The 13595-nt window shown below is 38.3% G+C and overlaps 1 protein-coding gene across 5 annotated transcripts in view; it reads right to left on the minus strand.

The window, feature by feature from the left end:
* Positions 1–5405: 5405 nt before the first annotated feature.
* Positions 5406–13595, minus strand: part of SLC25A12 (solute carrier family 25 member 12) — a 229436-nt gene continuing 221246 nt past the window's right edge. For all 5 annotated transcript variants that reach the window (XM_017538208.2, XM_037741895.1, XM_017538209.2 and 2 more), the window contains 4 exons: positions 11628–11766; positions 8447–8605; positions 8229–8319; positions 5406–6513 (listed from right to left, as the gene is read on the minus strand). In XM_017538208.2, the coding sequence (XP_017393697.1) occupies positions 6312–6513; positions 8229–8319; positions 8447–8605; positions 11628–11766 (591 nt within the window). In that variant the 3' untranslated portion in view covers positions 5406–6311. The remainder of the gene's footprint in view (positions 6514–8228; positions 8320–8446; positions 8606–11627; positions 11767–13595) is intronic.

The following is a 13595-nucleotide window of genomic DNA, read 5'->3' on the forward strand; positions in this document are numbered from 1 at the left end:
GGGAACAAACAGAATAAAAAGAGATCAACATTTAGGCAAAACAGGAATTTTAGACAGCAGCAAAAGAAAGACGACTTACTATACATAAAGGAACCACAATATGATCAGCAGTTGATTTCTCATCAGAAACCATGGATTCCATAAGGCAGGAAGATGACATATTCAAAGTGCTGAAAGGGAAAAAAAAAAAAAACTCAGTCAAGAATTCTATGTCCGAAAAATTATTCTTCAAAAATGAAGGTAAAATAATTACATTAAACAAATAATGACAGTATTTGTTGCTAGACACCTATCTGCCAAGAAACTATTAAAGGAAGTTCTATTATCTGAAAAGAAATAGCAGTAGTGTCTTAGACCATTTTATGCTGCGATGACAGAATACCACAGATTGGGTAATTTATAATGAACAGATATTTAGCTCACAGTTCTGGGGGCAGGGAAGTCCAAAAGCATGGTGCTGGCATCTGGCAAGGACCTTCATGCTGCATCATCCCTTGGTGAAGGGCAAGACAAGGTGAGAGCAAAACCGGCCAAACTCACTTTCATAACGAACTCATTATTCTGAGTGAGGCACCCAACTGACTACTGAGATAAGTATGTTAATCCATTCATGAGGCCAGAGCCCTCATGACCTAATCATCTCTTAAAGGTCCTACCTTTCAACATTATTGCATTGGGGATTAAATTTTCAACACATGAACTTTGGTGGGTACATTCAAACCATAGCAGATGATAACTCGAATTCACATGAATAAAAAACACTTATAAAAGCAGTATATAGGTAAATGAAAGACTATATAATTTTTATATTAATTGATTTAAAATACAACTGTGAGGAACTGTAATTTACTGTGTGGTTATAATATATACAAATGTAATATATATGACAATAGCAAAAGGAGGGAAAGAAATGGAGCTATATTAGAGCTATGTTTTTATATTTTACTGGAACTTAGCGGAATATATTTTCCAGAATATTGATCGGTAGATTGTGATATGTATTTTACCCCTAGATAAATCACTAAGAAAATAACTCCAAAAAATAGTTAAAATGAAAGACTTAAAATGGAACCCTAAAAAATATATAAACACAAAAGAAAGCAGTAGATGAGAAAGGAACAAGAAAAAAAGAAGAGACATAGAAAAGAAAACCCAATTATCAAAACCAGTGAGTTCAGCAAGGTTGTAAGATCCAAGATCAATATAGAAAGTCAGCTGTTTCTCTGTATACTAACAATGAACAATCTGAAAATGAAGAAAATTCTATCAATAAAAACATCATAAATAAAATATTTAAGGGCCAGGTGCAGTGGCTCATAGCTGTAATCCCAGCACTTTGGGAGGCTGAGGCAGGATTGCTTCAGGCCAGGAATTCAAGACTAGCCTGGGCAACATAGTGAGTCCTCATCTCCACAAAAAGTAAAAATTAAGGAAAAAGAAAAGAATTGTAACTAGACAATTAGATATTCACATATGGAATATGAATTTAAATCCTTTAAATCCTTCATACCATATACAAAAATTAAAATAGATCATAGACCTAAATGTAAGAATTAAAATATTAAACTTTTCAAGGAAAACAGAAAATCTTCATGACCTTGGTTTAACCAGTTTTCAGATAACACCAAAAGCATGAAATTGAACTTAATAAAAATGTAAAGCTTTTGTGTTTCAAAAGACACCAATAAGAAAACAGATTGGGAGAAAATATTTGCAAATCTGATATAGGACTTACATTCAGAACTTATAAAGAACTATTACAACTCAGTAACAAAAAGACAAACTCTAGTTAAAAAGTAGATAAAAGATTTGAATAAACACAGATGTTTATAAGCACATGAAAAAAATGCACGACATTAGTTATTAGGGAAATGCAATTAAAACCACAATGTGGTATTACTTCATACCCACTGAATAGCTATAATAAAAGATAGTCAATAATTAAGTATTGGTAAGGATGTGGAGAAGCTAACGGTAACACTCATCCACTGCTGGTGGGAATGTGATACATTTTACATTTTGGAGAGTGATAGAAATGCACTAAAATTTTATTGTGGTGATGGTTATGTAGCTCTGTAAATACTTCAAGAAAGCTCCAGTTTATAGTGCTGGAACAAGTCAGACGATACCAGAAGGAAGCAATCAGATAAACAACGTGAGACATTCTGTAAGACAACGGGCTTCCAATGTTACGAAAACACTGAATTATATTCCTGCATACCAGAAATGACATTTCCAAAAAAGATACTTATAATGGCATCCAAATATACGATGTACCTAGGAATATATGTAACAAAAGATTTACAAGACCTTCTTGGTGATTATAAAATTTTATTAAGACTTTAAAAAGACTTAGCAATATATCATGTTCATGGATTGAAAGGCCCACTGAGATATAAATTCTCCCAAAGTAGCTTATGGATTCATTGCAACTCCAATCAAATTTTCAATGTGTTTGGCTTATTTTTTTTAGTGAGACATGATAAGCTGTTTCCAACATGTATAAAGAAGAGCAGAGAACCAAGAAGAGCCACAGCTGTTGATGAATAACAAGGACATGAAAGAACTTTGAACATGTAGTAATAAAGAGAGTGTACATTAGTACAGGATAAAACCAATATAAGAAATAAAGAGCCCAGAAAAGATCTTTCCATATATTGACACTTAATATACAGCAAAAAAGGCACTTCAAAGCAATAGGAAAAGGAAAAAAAATTTTTTTGCAACAAAACAGTGCTAGCCCAACAGACTAGCTTAAAGCAGCAAAAAAAAATTACCTCATACTATATATTGAAGATAGTTCCAAGTGGGTTGAAACCAAAATGTGAGAGGCAAAACTACAAAGCATGTAACAAGAAAATACTAACTATATTTTTAACCTAGAGAATGATTAAAAAACAGAATGAGCTGGGACTCCATGTTTGGATCCCCTTCCATACACTCTCTCTCATGTGGAAGTCTTTCTCTCTTCTCCTTTCTTTTCTTTTGCTATCTAAATAAAATCACCTTTCTAAAAAAAAAAAAAAATGAGCTAACCATAAAAGAAAACTATTGATGTATTTGAAGATATTAAAATTAAAATGTTAATATATTTTAAAACATTGTGAAAAGACAACCCACAAAGTAGGAAAAGATTCTGCAACACAGCTCATAAAGGAGTAGTACCCTGAATATATAAAGAACCGCCTGCAAATTAATGACAAAAATGGGCAAAACTTTAACATAATTTACCAAAGATGAAATCCAAATGGCCAAAAAATACATGAAATATGATCAGCCTCATGAACACCTTTCATATATTTTTTCCATATAAGGAAAATGCTCATCTAAACTACAATGTGATACCATTATACATCTACCAGATGGAGGGGCTGGGGAAAGTCAATACACCCTGAGGAGAATGTAAATCAGTACAAGGATCTTTGGAAAACAGTTTGGCGTGATCTAGGTTCCACTCTTATGTATATGTCCTTTTAAAGATGCAAACTCCAGAATACATGTTCAAAATATCCATAGTAGCACTGTTTGAAATATCATCTCCAAAGTGAAAAAAATCCAAATTGTTTATCAAGAGTAAAATGAAAAATAGTAATACATTCATACAATGGAATAAACACACGATAGCTACATACAATAAGGATGAATCTCATAATGCTTAGCAAAAGAAATCAGTCTCAAAAGTATACAATATAGTTGATTCATATAAATTCCAAAAATAGAAAGTAAATATGGTCTTTAGAGATGTAGTTTTACTACATAGGTAGTAAAACTATGAAGAAAGGCAAAACAAAGAGTAGGGATGGTGTTAAAGTGGACAGAGAGGTTTGTGTTAGGGAGAGAAATACAGGGAACTTTCGAGGTGTTGGAGACGTTCTACTTCTTTACCTGGTGGTCACATGGTGTGCACATCATGATTCGTTAAAAAAATTATATGTATGTGTGTAGGTATCTGTGTATACACACATACATATATATTTGATGCATTTTGTTGATATTCCATAAGAAAATATACAAATGACCAGTAAATGTGAAAAGATATGCAATCTCGCTAGTAATTAGAAAAATAAAATAACCATGATCACCTATCATGATTTGCCGAAAATGTAAAAGACTAATATCCCTCTTTGCTGAGGTTGCAAAGAAATAGGCATTCTCATATGTTGTCAATAGGAAAGTAAATCAGTAATTCCTTTTGAAGAACAATGTAACATTATGTATAAAAATGTAAAGCTCATCTTACAAGTTTTAAATTCCAATTCCAAATATATATCCTAATGGAATTCACATGCACTCAAGATATGTGTATAAAGATGTCTGCCATTCACTACAGCATTGTTTGTAGTGAAAAAAATGAATAAATGTCAATAAGGGAGGATTTATGAGAAGTATTATCACCCATACAATACTATGCGGCCATTAAAATACCATAATATTATGCAGCCATTAAAAATAAATCTTTATAAACTGACATGGAAAGATATCCAAAACACATTAAGTGAACAAAAGCAAGACACAGAATAACACATACATAGCATAATCCTGTTTTAAAAATATAAATATACACATATATTTATATAGAGGTATGAAAAACAGACTATGAATTCATGCTCTAACTTGTTAGCAGTGATTACCTCTGGGCCAGGAAGTAGTGGAGGTAGAAGCAGGGTAAACAGGACACTTTCCCATCTTACACCAGATACATACATAGGGTTCTTTTGTAATCACATATCCATGGACACTTATATATTTCTAACAAGTGGTAGTAGCAAAACAACCATATTATTATTTGTCCCATTCCTATGTATTAGACCAATCTAATACATTTGGAAATAAGTTGCTTTCAAAGCTAATTCTTTTGTTCCTGGAGGACCTTGAGAGAGCCTACAGTTGTGGTCACCGGGCTGTCAGCCATCAATAGAGGAGCACTGTGGAGGATAATAAGTCACTTGGTCTGTCTCCAGGCTCGCCTCTTGAAAATATTTGCATATATTCTCATATCCCAGCTTACTGGCAGTAGCAATAACGTCTTCCCAGAGCACTTTGGTAAGGTAAATAAATTCTGGTGCTGCACATCAAATCACATACATATCAAAGTGTAGATGTGGCTGTCAAGATGCATGTTTAGATCAAAATTAGTAATCACACCGTGGGTGACTGGCTTTTAGAACAGTTTGCATTTGGATTCCAAAGTAAGAACCTACACCCCACTAAATCACCATATAGAGCTTTTTTCTCTTTCTTCTTCCCTCCTCTCACACTGTGCTAGCCCTTTCTAAACTACTTTTTCTATTTTCTTTAAAGGTGGAGGAAAGGGTAAACCTGATGATGAGTTATTTGGAATCATTAGTCAATCAGAACAAAAAGCATTATCAGTATATTTATGAAGAAAAATCCAACTACATGTATACATTTTGGTGTGCATTTTATTTTTCACTGGAATCATATCCATATGAAGGGAAATTGTGAAAGTATCCTTTACTCTTTCAAAAGTTTGGCCTTTGCCTTGCTGTGTCAAAGGAAAGCAAAACTAAGCCAATAATGACGGAGAGGTCCCTATTTCTATATGCACACTGACAGGAGAGGAGCTGCCTAGGAAATGCTTTTTGATTGATGAACACAGGAGGGTCCACACACACATTAAATACAAATGGAAACACATCAGCACACACAAGGCATTAGCCTGGTCCTCTGGCATCCACTGGCATGCATCTTTCCAATGTATCATTTATTCAATGGTATCAGCACTATGTCTCATTATGCCTTTTATCAGCAAATACCTTTTTATTCCAGAATGGAAAACAAACTAGGAATTAAATACATCCAATATTGATGCTTTATTTCCATAAGTCACCAATAAGAGAATGAATTTAATTTTAATACATTTATTTTTGTGTGATTCTTAATAAAACACTTTCAAAACATTCTGTACATTTCAAGCCACTCAGAACCACATTACATTTCTACAAATGTGATTTGTTGGGATGAGGCGCCAATATGTCTCTGTACAAAGATGTACAATATGTACAATCACTGTAAGTGCAAGCTGTGCAAAGCAGAGTCTAGAACACTAATTCATGCCAAGGCTTAGAAAAACATTTCAACACATAAGACTAAAGCTTGAAACAGCATTGTGGTTTTTACCCTGGGCAAATGATTATTTTATAAACAAGTATATGTATATGTCATATAGAAAGAATAGTTTGACTCCTCAGCTCAGTCAGCACCATGCAGCTGACTGGATACATTACAGCGCTGCTCTCCTAGGCCTCTTTCTTCAAGGTGCCATTTTGCCGCAATCAATAGTTGTCTCATCACTGAGCTGCTGCCACTGCTGCCTTTGGCTGAACCACAGCAACACCAGGAGACTTAAATTTGGGGAGATAAAGGCCAAATTTGTTTTCGATGCCCGCAAACGTAGCAGTGGCAAGTCTGTATCCACCGATGTGATCAGGGTTGGCAGGAGGAAGGTCTGCAATGCGTGACTTAGGTGTTGGTTCTGAACCAGAGGGTTTGCTGTTGACAGAAAAAAAGCCAATGGTTAGTATGGTCAAGACTGATGAGGATGGCTTACAGCTAGACATTTTCAGTCGGACCAATGTGCCAAAAAGAAGAGTGTTTGTCTCAACCATTTCCATGGCGCTTCTGCTGTGTGATTAGAAATCACAGTCATGATTTATAGCTGCTTTGACAGTAATTTATCTACATATTTGATTTATAAGATATATAGCCTTATTTCCAATGCTTATATACATATATAAGCAGATCCAGAGGAAAAAAGTCACAAGAAATGACACTCAAATGTGAAGACTCTCTGGGAAGAAGGATTATGGATGGTTTTTTTCTTTTTGTAAAGATGGGGTCTTGCTATGTTGCCCAAGCTGTTTTCAAACCTCTGGTCTAAGCGATCCTTCTGCCTTGGCCTCCCAGAGCACTGGGATTACAGGTATGAGCCACCACACCCAGCCTGGTTTTTTTCTTGTATGCTTTATGGTTTTCCAAATTTTCTGCATTAAGCATATATAAAAGTAATTTTTTTAATTATATATTTTGTTTTTGACATTACTTTAAAAGTTAATTTTTTACATAGCAGACTCATAAAGATGATCAATTAAATTATTTAAAGAGAAACAGATTTAGTTCTTTTACAGAAGATAAAAGCATGGAAAAGCCTGAACCTTCACATTTCTACAATGGAATTGTAAGACGGCTGTTCTCACTTTTTTTGCATAGGTCCCTCCACTTGGTTCAACAGCTGATTCCCTACATGGCCTTCCAGCACAGAGGAGTTCACAGATTTATGGTGTGAGGACTCAGGAATGGTACTTGGTCTTCTGCTGAAAAGCTAATAATTGTTTGCTTTGGCTACAACTTCCCCACCCAGAAAATTCAACTAGTAATTCCTCTTCTCAGTGCAAGCTTCAAGTGATAAGCTTTTAGAAGCACAATTTCTGACCTACATCTCATTAGTGATTATATCCATGTGTATAACCTCTGTTCAAATTTATTGTTTTTTCCAGTAAATAAGCTCCAAGACCATCGATCTACACCTAACTAATAATAAATTGCAAAAGGGGTTGGGACTTTGAAAAAAAATTCACAAAACTGTTACTGGTATACATTTATATTACTTCTATGAAAGGGCCACATAATAAAATCCACATAGTAAGAACTCTATGAAGTTCAGTATTTGGTGACTCCTGGCTAGGCACAGTAGCTCACACCTGTAATCCCTGCACTTTGGGAGGCCAAGGCCGGTGGAGTTCAAGACCAGCCTGGGCAACACAGTGAGACCCCATCTCTATAAAAAAAAATACAAAAATTAGATGGGTATGGTGGTGTGCCTCTGTGATCCCAGCTACTCAGGAGTCTGAAGTGGGAGGATCACTTGAGCCAGGGAGGTTGAGGCTACGGTCAGCCAAGATCATGCCACTGTACTCCAGCCTGGGCAACAGAGGATACACTGTCTTTTTAAAAAAAAAAAAAAAAAAAAAAAAAACTGCTGCTTCCCTAAAATCCCCCAAACAGCTGCTTAATATTATGTACAATATCACTCTGTCACAGTTTTACTCACTTAACACAAATGCTTAAGCTCACTGTTTTAAATGCATTCGTCTTAAAGTTTCTGTCTTATCAGTTTTCTAAGAGTTCCGAAAATGCCTTTGTAGACAGAACAAACATTTGTTTTGTTTTAGTGATTTCTTTGTAAAGGAGTTAAGCAGCTGACTTACAGGCCTCCAAAATCAATGTAAAACCACCGCTGGAGAAGTTCATAGGTGACCAAGGTAACACCAAACTGGGGAGAGGATCGAAACACTCGAGCTGAAAAAGAGAAGCAGGAGCAGGGGAGACTTACAACCAGGACAAATGTGGTAAAGACAGCCAGTGAGTCACAGGGGAGGACGCTAGAGCCAGCCAGCCATTCCATATGGCCCCAGCCCCTGCCTACCTGCAGTTCCTTTCCAAAATGCTGAGGGCCCTTCTTCCCGGAGAATCTTCCTGAAACAGTCGATGACACCACTGTATGTCGTCTGGCCAGCGCGGGCAGCCACTTGCAGTCTTGTCTTGATGACATCAGCAGGGGTCACCAGAGATGCAGCTGGCACACCTTTCAGGAGAAAACCACATTGAATTTACCCAGCGTACCTTATAAAAGATAGGAATACTGCTAACATCTACTATGGAGTCTGCAACTTCAATCACTTGAGTGGAACTCAAAACTCTTTAAATAGATGTCTGGGCACTAATGAGGAAAGCACATAGAAGAAGCCTGTTAGCTGTTTCAGTGCGATCAGGGGAAAATTATCGGTTTTTTTCCTGAATTAAAAAGAATCACTCTTCATTGCATGATCCCAAATAACTGTGAGAGGGGAAAAAAAAATAGCAATATTAATAAGACAATTCCCAAATGTTCCCTTTCAGTTTCAATTATTTTACCTCGTTTTTTTCTTAAATGATACAAGTATTTTTATGTATAAGAAAAAAGGATAACGTCATTTTAGTGAGCCGCTAAATGTATCTGACACCAAACTACTGTTTTTTGCTGATTCTTGTCAACTGTAGTGCGGGAGGTGAATATCAATACTCATAACCACTCACTTGTTTGAAGGGCTGACTTGAGAGTTGACTGTGACTCCTTTCAGACATGCTTACATGACAAAAGTCATTACAACTGGAGCGAGAGGCAGCCAGGCAGCCAGTCAAAGAACAATAAGGGAGCTGGTCACGGAAAGGCCCCTGTGCCTGAGCTCCCTGGGGTCATGTTGAGATTGATCAGCAGCAGGACACAGAAGATGGATTTCACAACCACACCTTTTACTTATAAAACAAAACAGGGAGCAAAGGAGCAACATAATCTTCCCCAGGGGGAAGAAATTCAATTTGGCCCAAGTATCACTGTGCCATCACTAGGGAGATGGAGCTGACAGCCTTGTAGGGGGTTCTGTTAGAAGGATGCAAATACCTCCCCTTGGCATGGCCTTGCACCCTATTCAGATGAAACCAGGTAAACTGCCTCCCTTTGGAGGCAGACTTCTGAATGTTCTCAGTGCCTGCTGGCAAAAGTTTACTGGTAAAAATCAGAAAAAAAATCATCTCATTCTGAAAACTGACATCAAATGTCTGTGGGGAAGAAGTTGATGCTGACAGTTCCATGGAAATAGTTACTTGGTTCGGTTGGAAAACACCTGTCCACAATTAGACTCTTCTTCTCTGGCTATTTTTTACTGTTGATTGTGAAGCACAAGGAAAAACCTGGAAGGCAAATGCTGCCCCATTTAAAAGTAGGAGACTGGACCGGAAGTGATGGCTTATGCTTGTAATCCCAGCACTTTGGGAGGCCAAGGTGGGTGGATCACCTGAGGTCAGGAGTTCGAGACCAGCCTGGCCAACATGGCGAAACCCTGTCTCTACTAAAAATACAAAAATTAGCCAGGCATGGTGCTGTACCCTGTAGTCCCAGCTACCTGGGAGGCTGGGGCAGGAGAATCACTTGAACCTTGGAGGCAGAAGTTGCAGTGAGCCAAAATTGCACCACTGCACTCCAGCCTGGATGACAGAGTGAGATTCCGNAAAAAAAAAAAAAAAAAAAAAAAAAAAAAGTGGGAGACTGGTAAGTACCAGAAAGGGGTTGCTATAAAAAACTTACTGTCAAGACTCAGCAGGTAACTTTACTGGCATTTAAACACAAAACTGACTGAAATTACAATTGCTAGAGGACAAAGGACTTGCTGGGCCCCAAATAAGGTCCATAAGGTCCCTGGGACTGTTTCTCAATGAACACAAGTCATCCGCTGTCATCACAGGCAAGAACAAGGTGGTCCATCCCAACACTCTCAGGCCCAAGGGCTCCTGCCGCACACCAAGCACAGCACACTCTAGGAGCTGCTCAGGTTGCCCTGATGTTTAGCAAGAGCCGCCAGAGAAGAATGAGCCCAGCAAGGAAGAGCCATGCAGTGAACATAAGCCTGGCTGGTCAGAGCCACACTGAGCTCTGTCATGGTTCATTACTGGTTGTATAGAGAGCAAACATGCACCCCTTCCTTCCTTTGTCTTTTTGGAGTGTTGGTGCAGCCAAGAATACCTGTTTCTCTCCTATTCCAAGTCAGCTCCTTCCTAACTCAAGAGTCAGGCTGTACCTGTGAGGTCAGAAGGAAGCATCTTAATACCTCCCTGCCCTCTCGAGATTCCTCTTTCAAATGGAATCTCTTCTGTGCCTAATTTGGCATCTTAGATGAGATGAAGGTTTTCATTCATGTCATTGACAATTTTTGAGCTCCTATCATTACACTGGCCACATAGGAAAGGCAAGGATGTACAGAATGAAACTTGTTGTCAAGAAGCTATTAGCCTAATACAGAGAATAACTTATGGAAATAACCATTAATAAAAGACAAAGTGGGTTTTTTGTTTTTGTTTTGAGACAAGCTCTCACTCTGTCACCCGGGCTGGAGTACAGTGAGGCTCACCACAGCCTTGACCTCTCAGGCTCAGGTGATCCTCCCACCTCAGCCTCCTGGGTAGCTGGGACTACAGGCATGCACTACCACACTGGGCTAATGACAAAGTGTTAAGGGTCAGAAAAGATATAAAAATTGAGTTCAAGGTGGTTTGCTGAGGGGTACTCCTTACTTTGGTCTAATGAGGTCAATGGTAAGAAGGCGGGACAACTTCCTGACAAAAGCTCAATTTTGGGCCAAATTATGTAGATTCCAATATACAAAGAGAAAAAGTAAGAGCATGCTAAATCTGTGCAGAGCATGAGATACAGCAAAGCCAGTGACTTGAGGAGAAACTTTTCTACCTTAATGCTTAGCTTGGCTGCACTCAAGGTTTCAGGGGCACAGGAGACTAAGAAACATGTTAATGATGAAAGCCCAATTTAGATGGGCAGATCTAATTTGGCTCTGAGTTGCTAAGCTGCATTAAGCTGTTTATCCACATTATGCAAATGTAATTAACTCTCATCAGAATTACAGCACATCCCACAAAGGAGAAAAAGTGATCACATTTAAACTAAGTCAGGTACAAACAATAATCCTTCCAGAAATAAAGAGGGAAAGCACATAGACATTCTGTACTTTTTAAATAATGGGAGAATTCTTTCAGTTAAAAAAAAAAATTATAGTTACCTGCCATGGCTCCAGCTGCAAGAAGATTTAAACCTCCCACGTGTCCGTTTTCATCAGCCAGAAGCAGTTTGCAATGAGCATAAACAGGAAAATAGATTGCAGAGAAGGGAATGTCTCGGAGGAAACACGCTTTGGCACCCTGTCACACAGTGAGGAAATTGTGCAAAACAGTGTGTAAACTGAGTGTGAATGGCCAAATGGGATCCAGGTGACATTTGTCAGTGACAAGCCTGAGGTGTCCCTCAGTGACAAGCCTGAGGTGTCCCTCAAACAGCATTAGAATTGATGTGCAAGGGAAATGGGGGATGAGGGAGATGAGTGGGGAATAGGGAATAGGGAAATCCGCATATTTCAAAGTCTGTGAAAGCATGGTGAATCCTGCAGTCCCAAAGTTAACAACTGGGTAATGATAGTATTCAGAAAGCTAAGAACTTGCTGGCATTTCTTATAGAGATTCAGGGTTTTTAAAATTAATTAATCTCTCACTATGGTAAAAACACATGAGAGCTACCCTCTTAAATTTTTACACCAGCTGAGAATCCCTGAAGTGCCAGGTAAAAAGCTATAGGCAGTGGTAAAGGAAAGTAACTACTCTAGAGCAGGAACAAAAGAAACCCAAATCTTCTCTCCTCATCCCCCATGTCCTAAGTAGCAAACAAAGTATTTTTTAGCAGCAGGTTTCCACAGGAGTAGAAAATCACCCAGGGACAGCTTGTCCCAATGACTGAGGTCCCAAAGAACACGACCCTCAGCTTTTTCAGAAGCCCACATCATTCTACTGCCCAGGACTTTACCTAGCTAGGCAAATACTCCACCTTAGTGCTTGTTTTTTTAATGACTCTGTTTTATTCTTTTTAATTGTTGTTTTCTGAGACAGGATCTCACTGTGTTGCCCAGCCTGGAGTGCAGTGGCACAATCACAGCTCGCTGTAGCCTTGACCTTCTGGGCTCAAGCGATCCTCCCACCTGAGCCTCCTAAGTAGCTGGGACTTCAGGTGTGCACCACTGTGGTGATTAATTTTTTTTTTTTTAAGTAGAGACCAGGTCTTGCTATGTTGCCCTGCTGGTCTTGAATCCCTGGGCTCAAGCAATCTACCTGCTTCAGCCTCCCAAAGTGCTGGGAGTGCAAGTATGAGCCAGTACTCCCAGCCTTGGATTTTTATTTTTAAAGACATACTCAAACATTAAAAAAAAAAAAAAAAAGGACTCACTAAAAGACAATACAGAGAGAAGCAATATTAATAAATTCATCTCTCAAAGGGAATTCAAAAGATGGAAATTGAGAGTGGGGAGGAGGAAGCAAAAATGTGTATGAAACTCTCTTGAGACAGGCATCATTGTTTATTGGTATCCAGACAGCCCTGTAGCTGTGTGATTCCAATCTAGAGAATTTCTTTGTTTTTGTTTTTTAAATGGAGTCTCACTCTGTCACCCAGGCTGGAGTGCAGTGGTGCAATCTCAGCTCACTGCAACCTCCGCCTCCTGGATTCAAGCGATTCTCCTGCCTTGGCCTCCCAATTAGCTGGGATTACAGGTGTCTACCACCATGCCTGGCTGATTTTTTGTCTTTTTGGTAGAGACGGGTTTTCACCATGTTAGCCAGGATAGTCTCAATCTCCTGACCTCATGATCCACCCACCTTGGCCTCCCAAAGTGCTGGGATTACAGAGAATTTCTAATTTCTAAGTTGCAGTTACAGAAACAAATTTACACATTTCTGCAATGACAGATCTATATCAGATGTTCTGGAATCACAGTTGCCTATAGTGGCTAAATTTACGTATTCCCCTTATACCAGGCAAAGGAATGGAAAGAAATACTCTTCCTTGTTTAAGAAAAATAATAGCTTCTGCTCCATTACATCTGATCTGTAATGATAGGAATAAGTATACCCGCAGGGAAGGAATCTGTTGACTGGCATTTTGTTAAAGTACAGCACTCTGTTGTTGTTGGTTTTTTTTTTTTTTT

The sequence above is a fragment of the Cebus imitator genome, unplaced genomic scaffold (genome assembly GCF_001604975.1).
Source record: "Cebus imitator isolate Cc_AM_T3 unplaced genomic scaffold, Cebus_imitator-1.0 Scaffold110, whole genome shotgun sequence".
Classification (NCBI taxonomy): Eukaryota; Metazoa; Chordata; class Mammalia; order Primates; family Cebidae; genus Cebus; species Cebus imitator.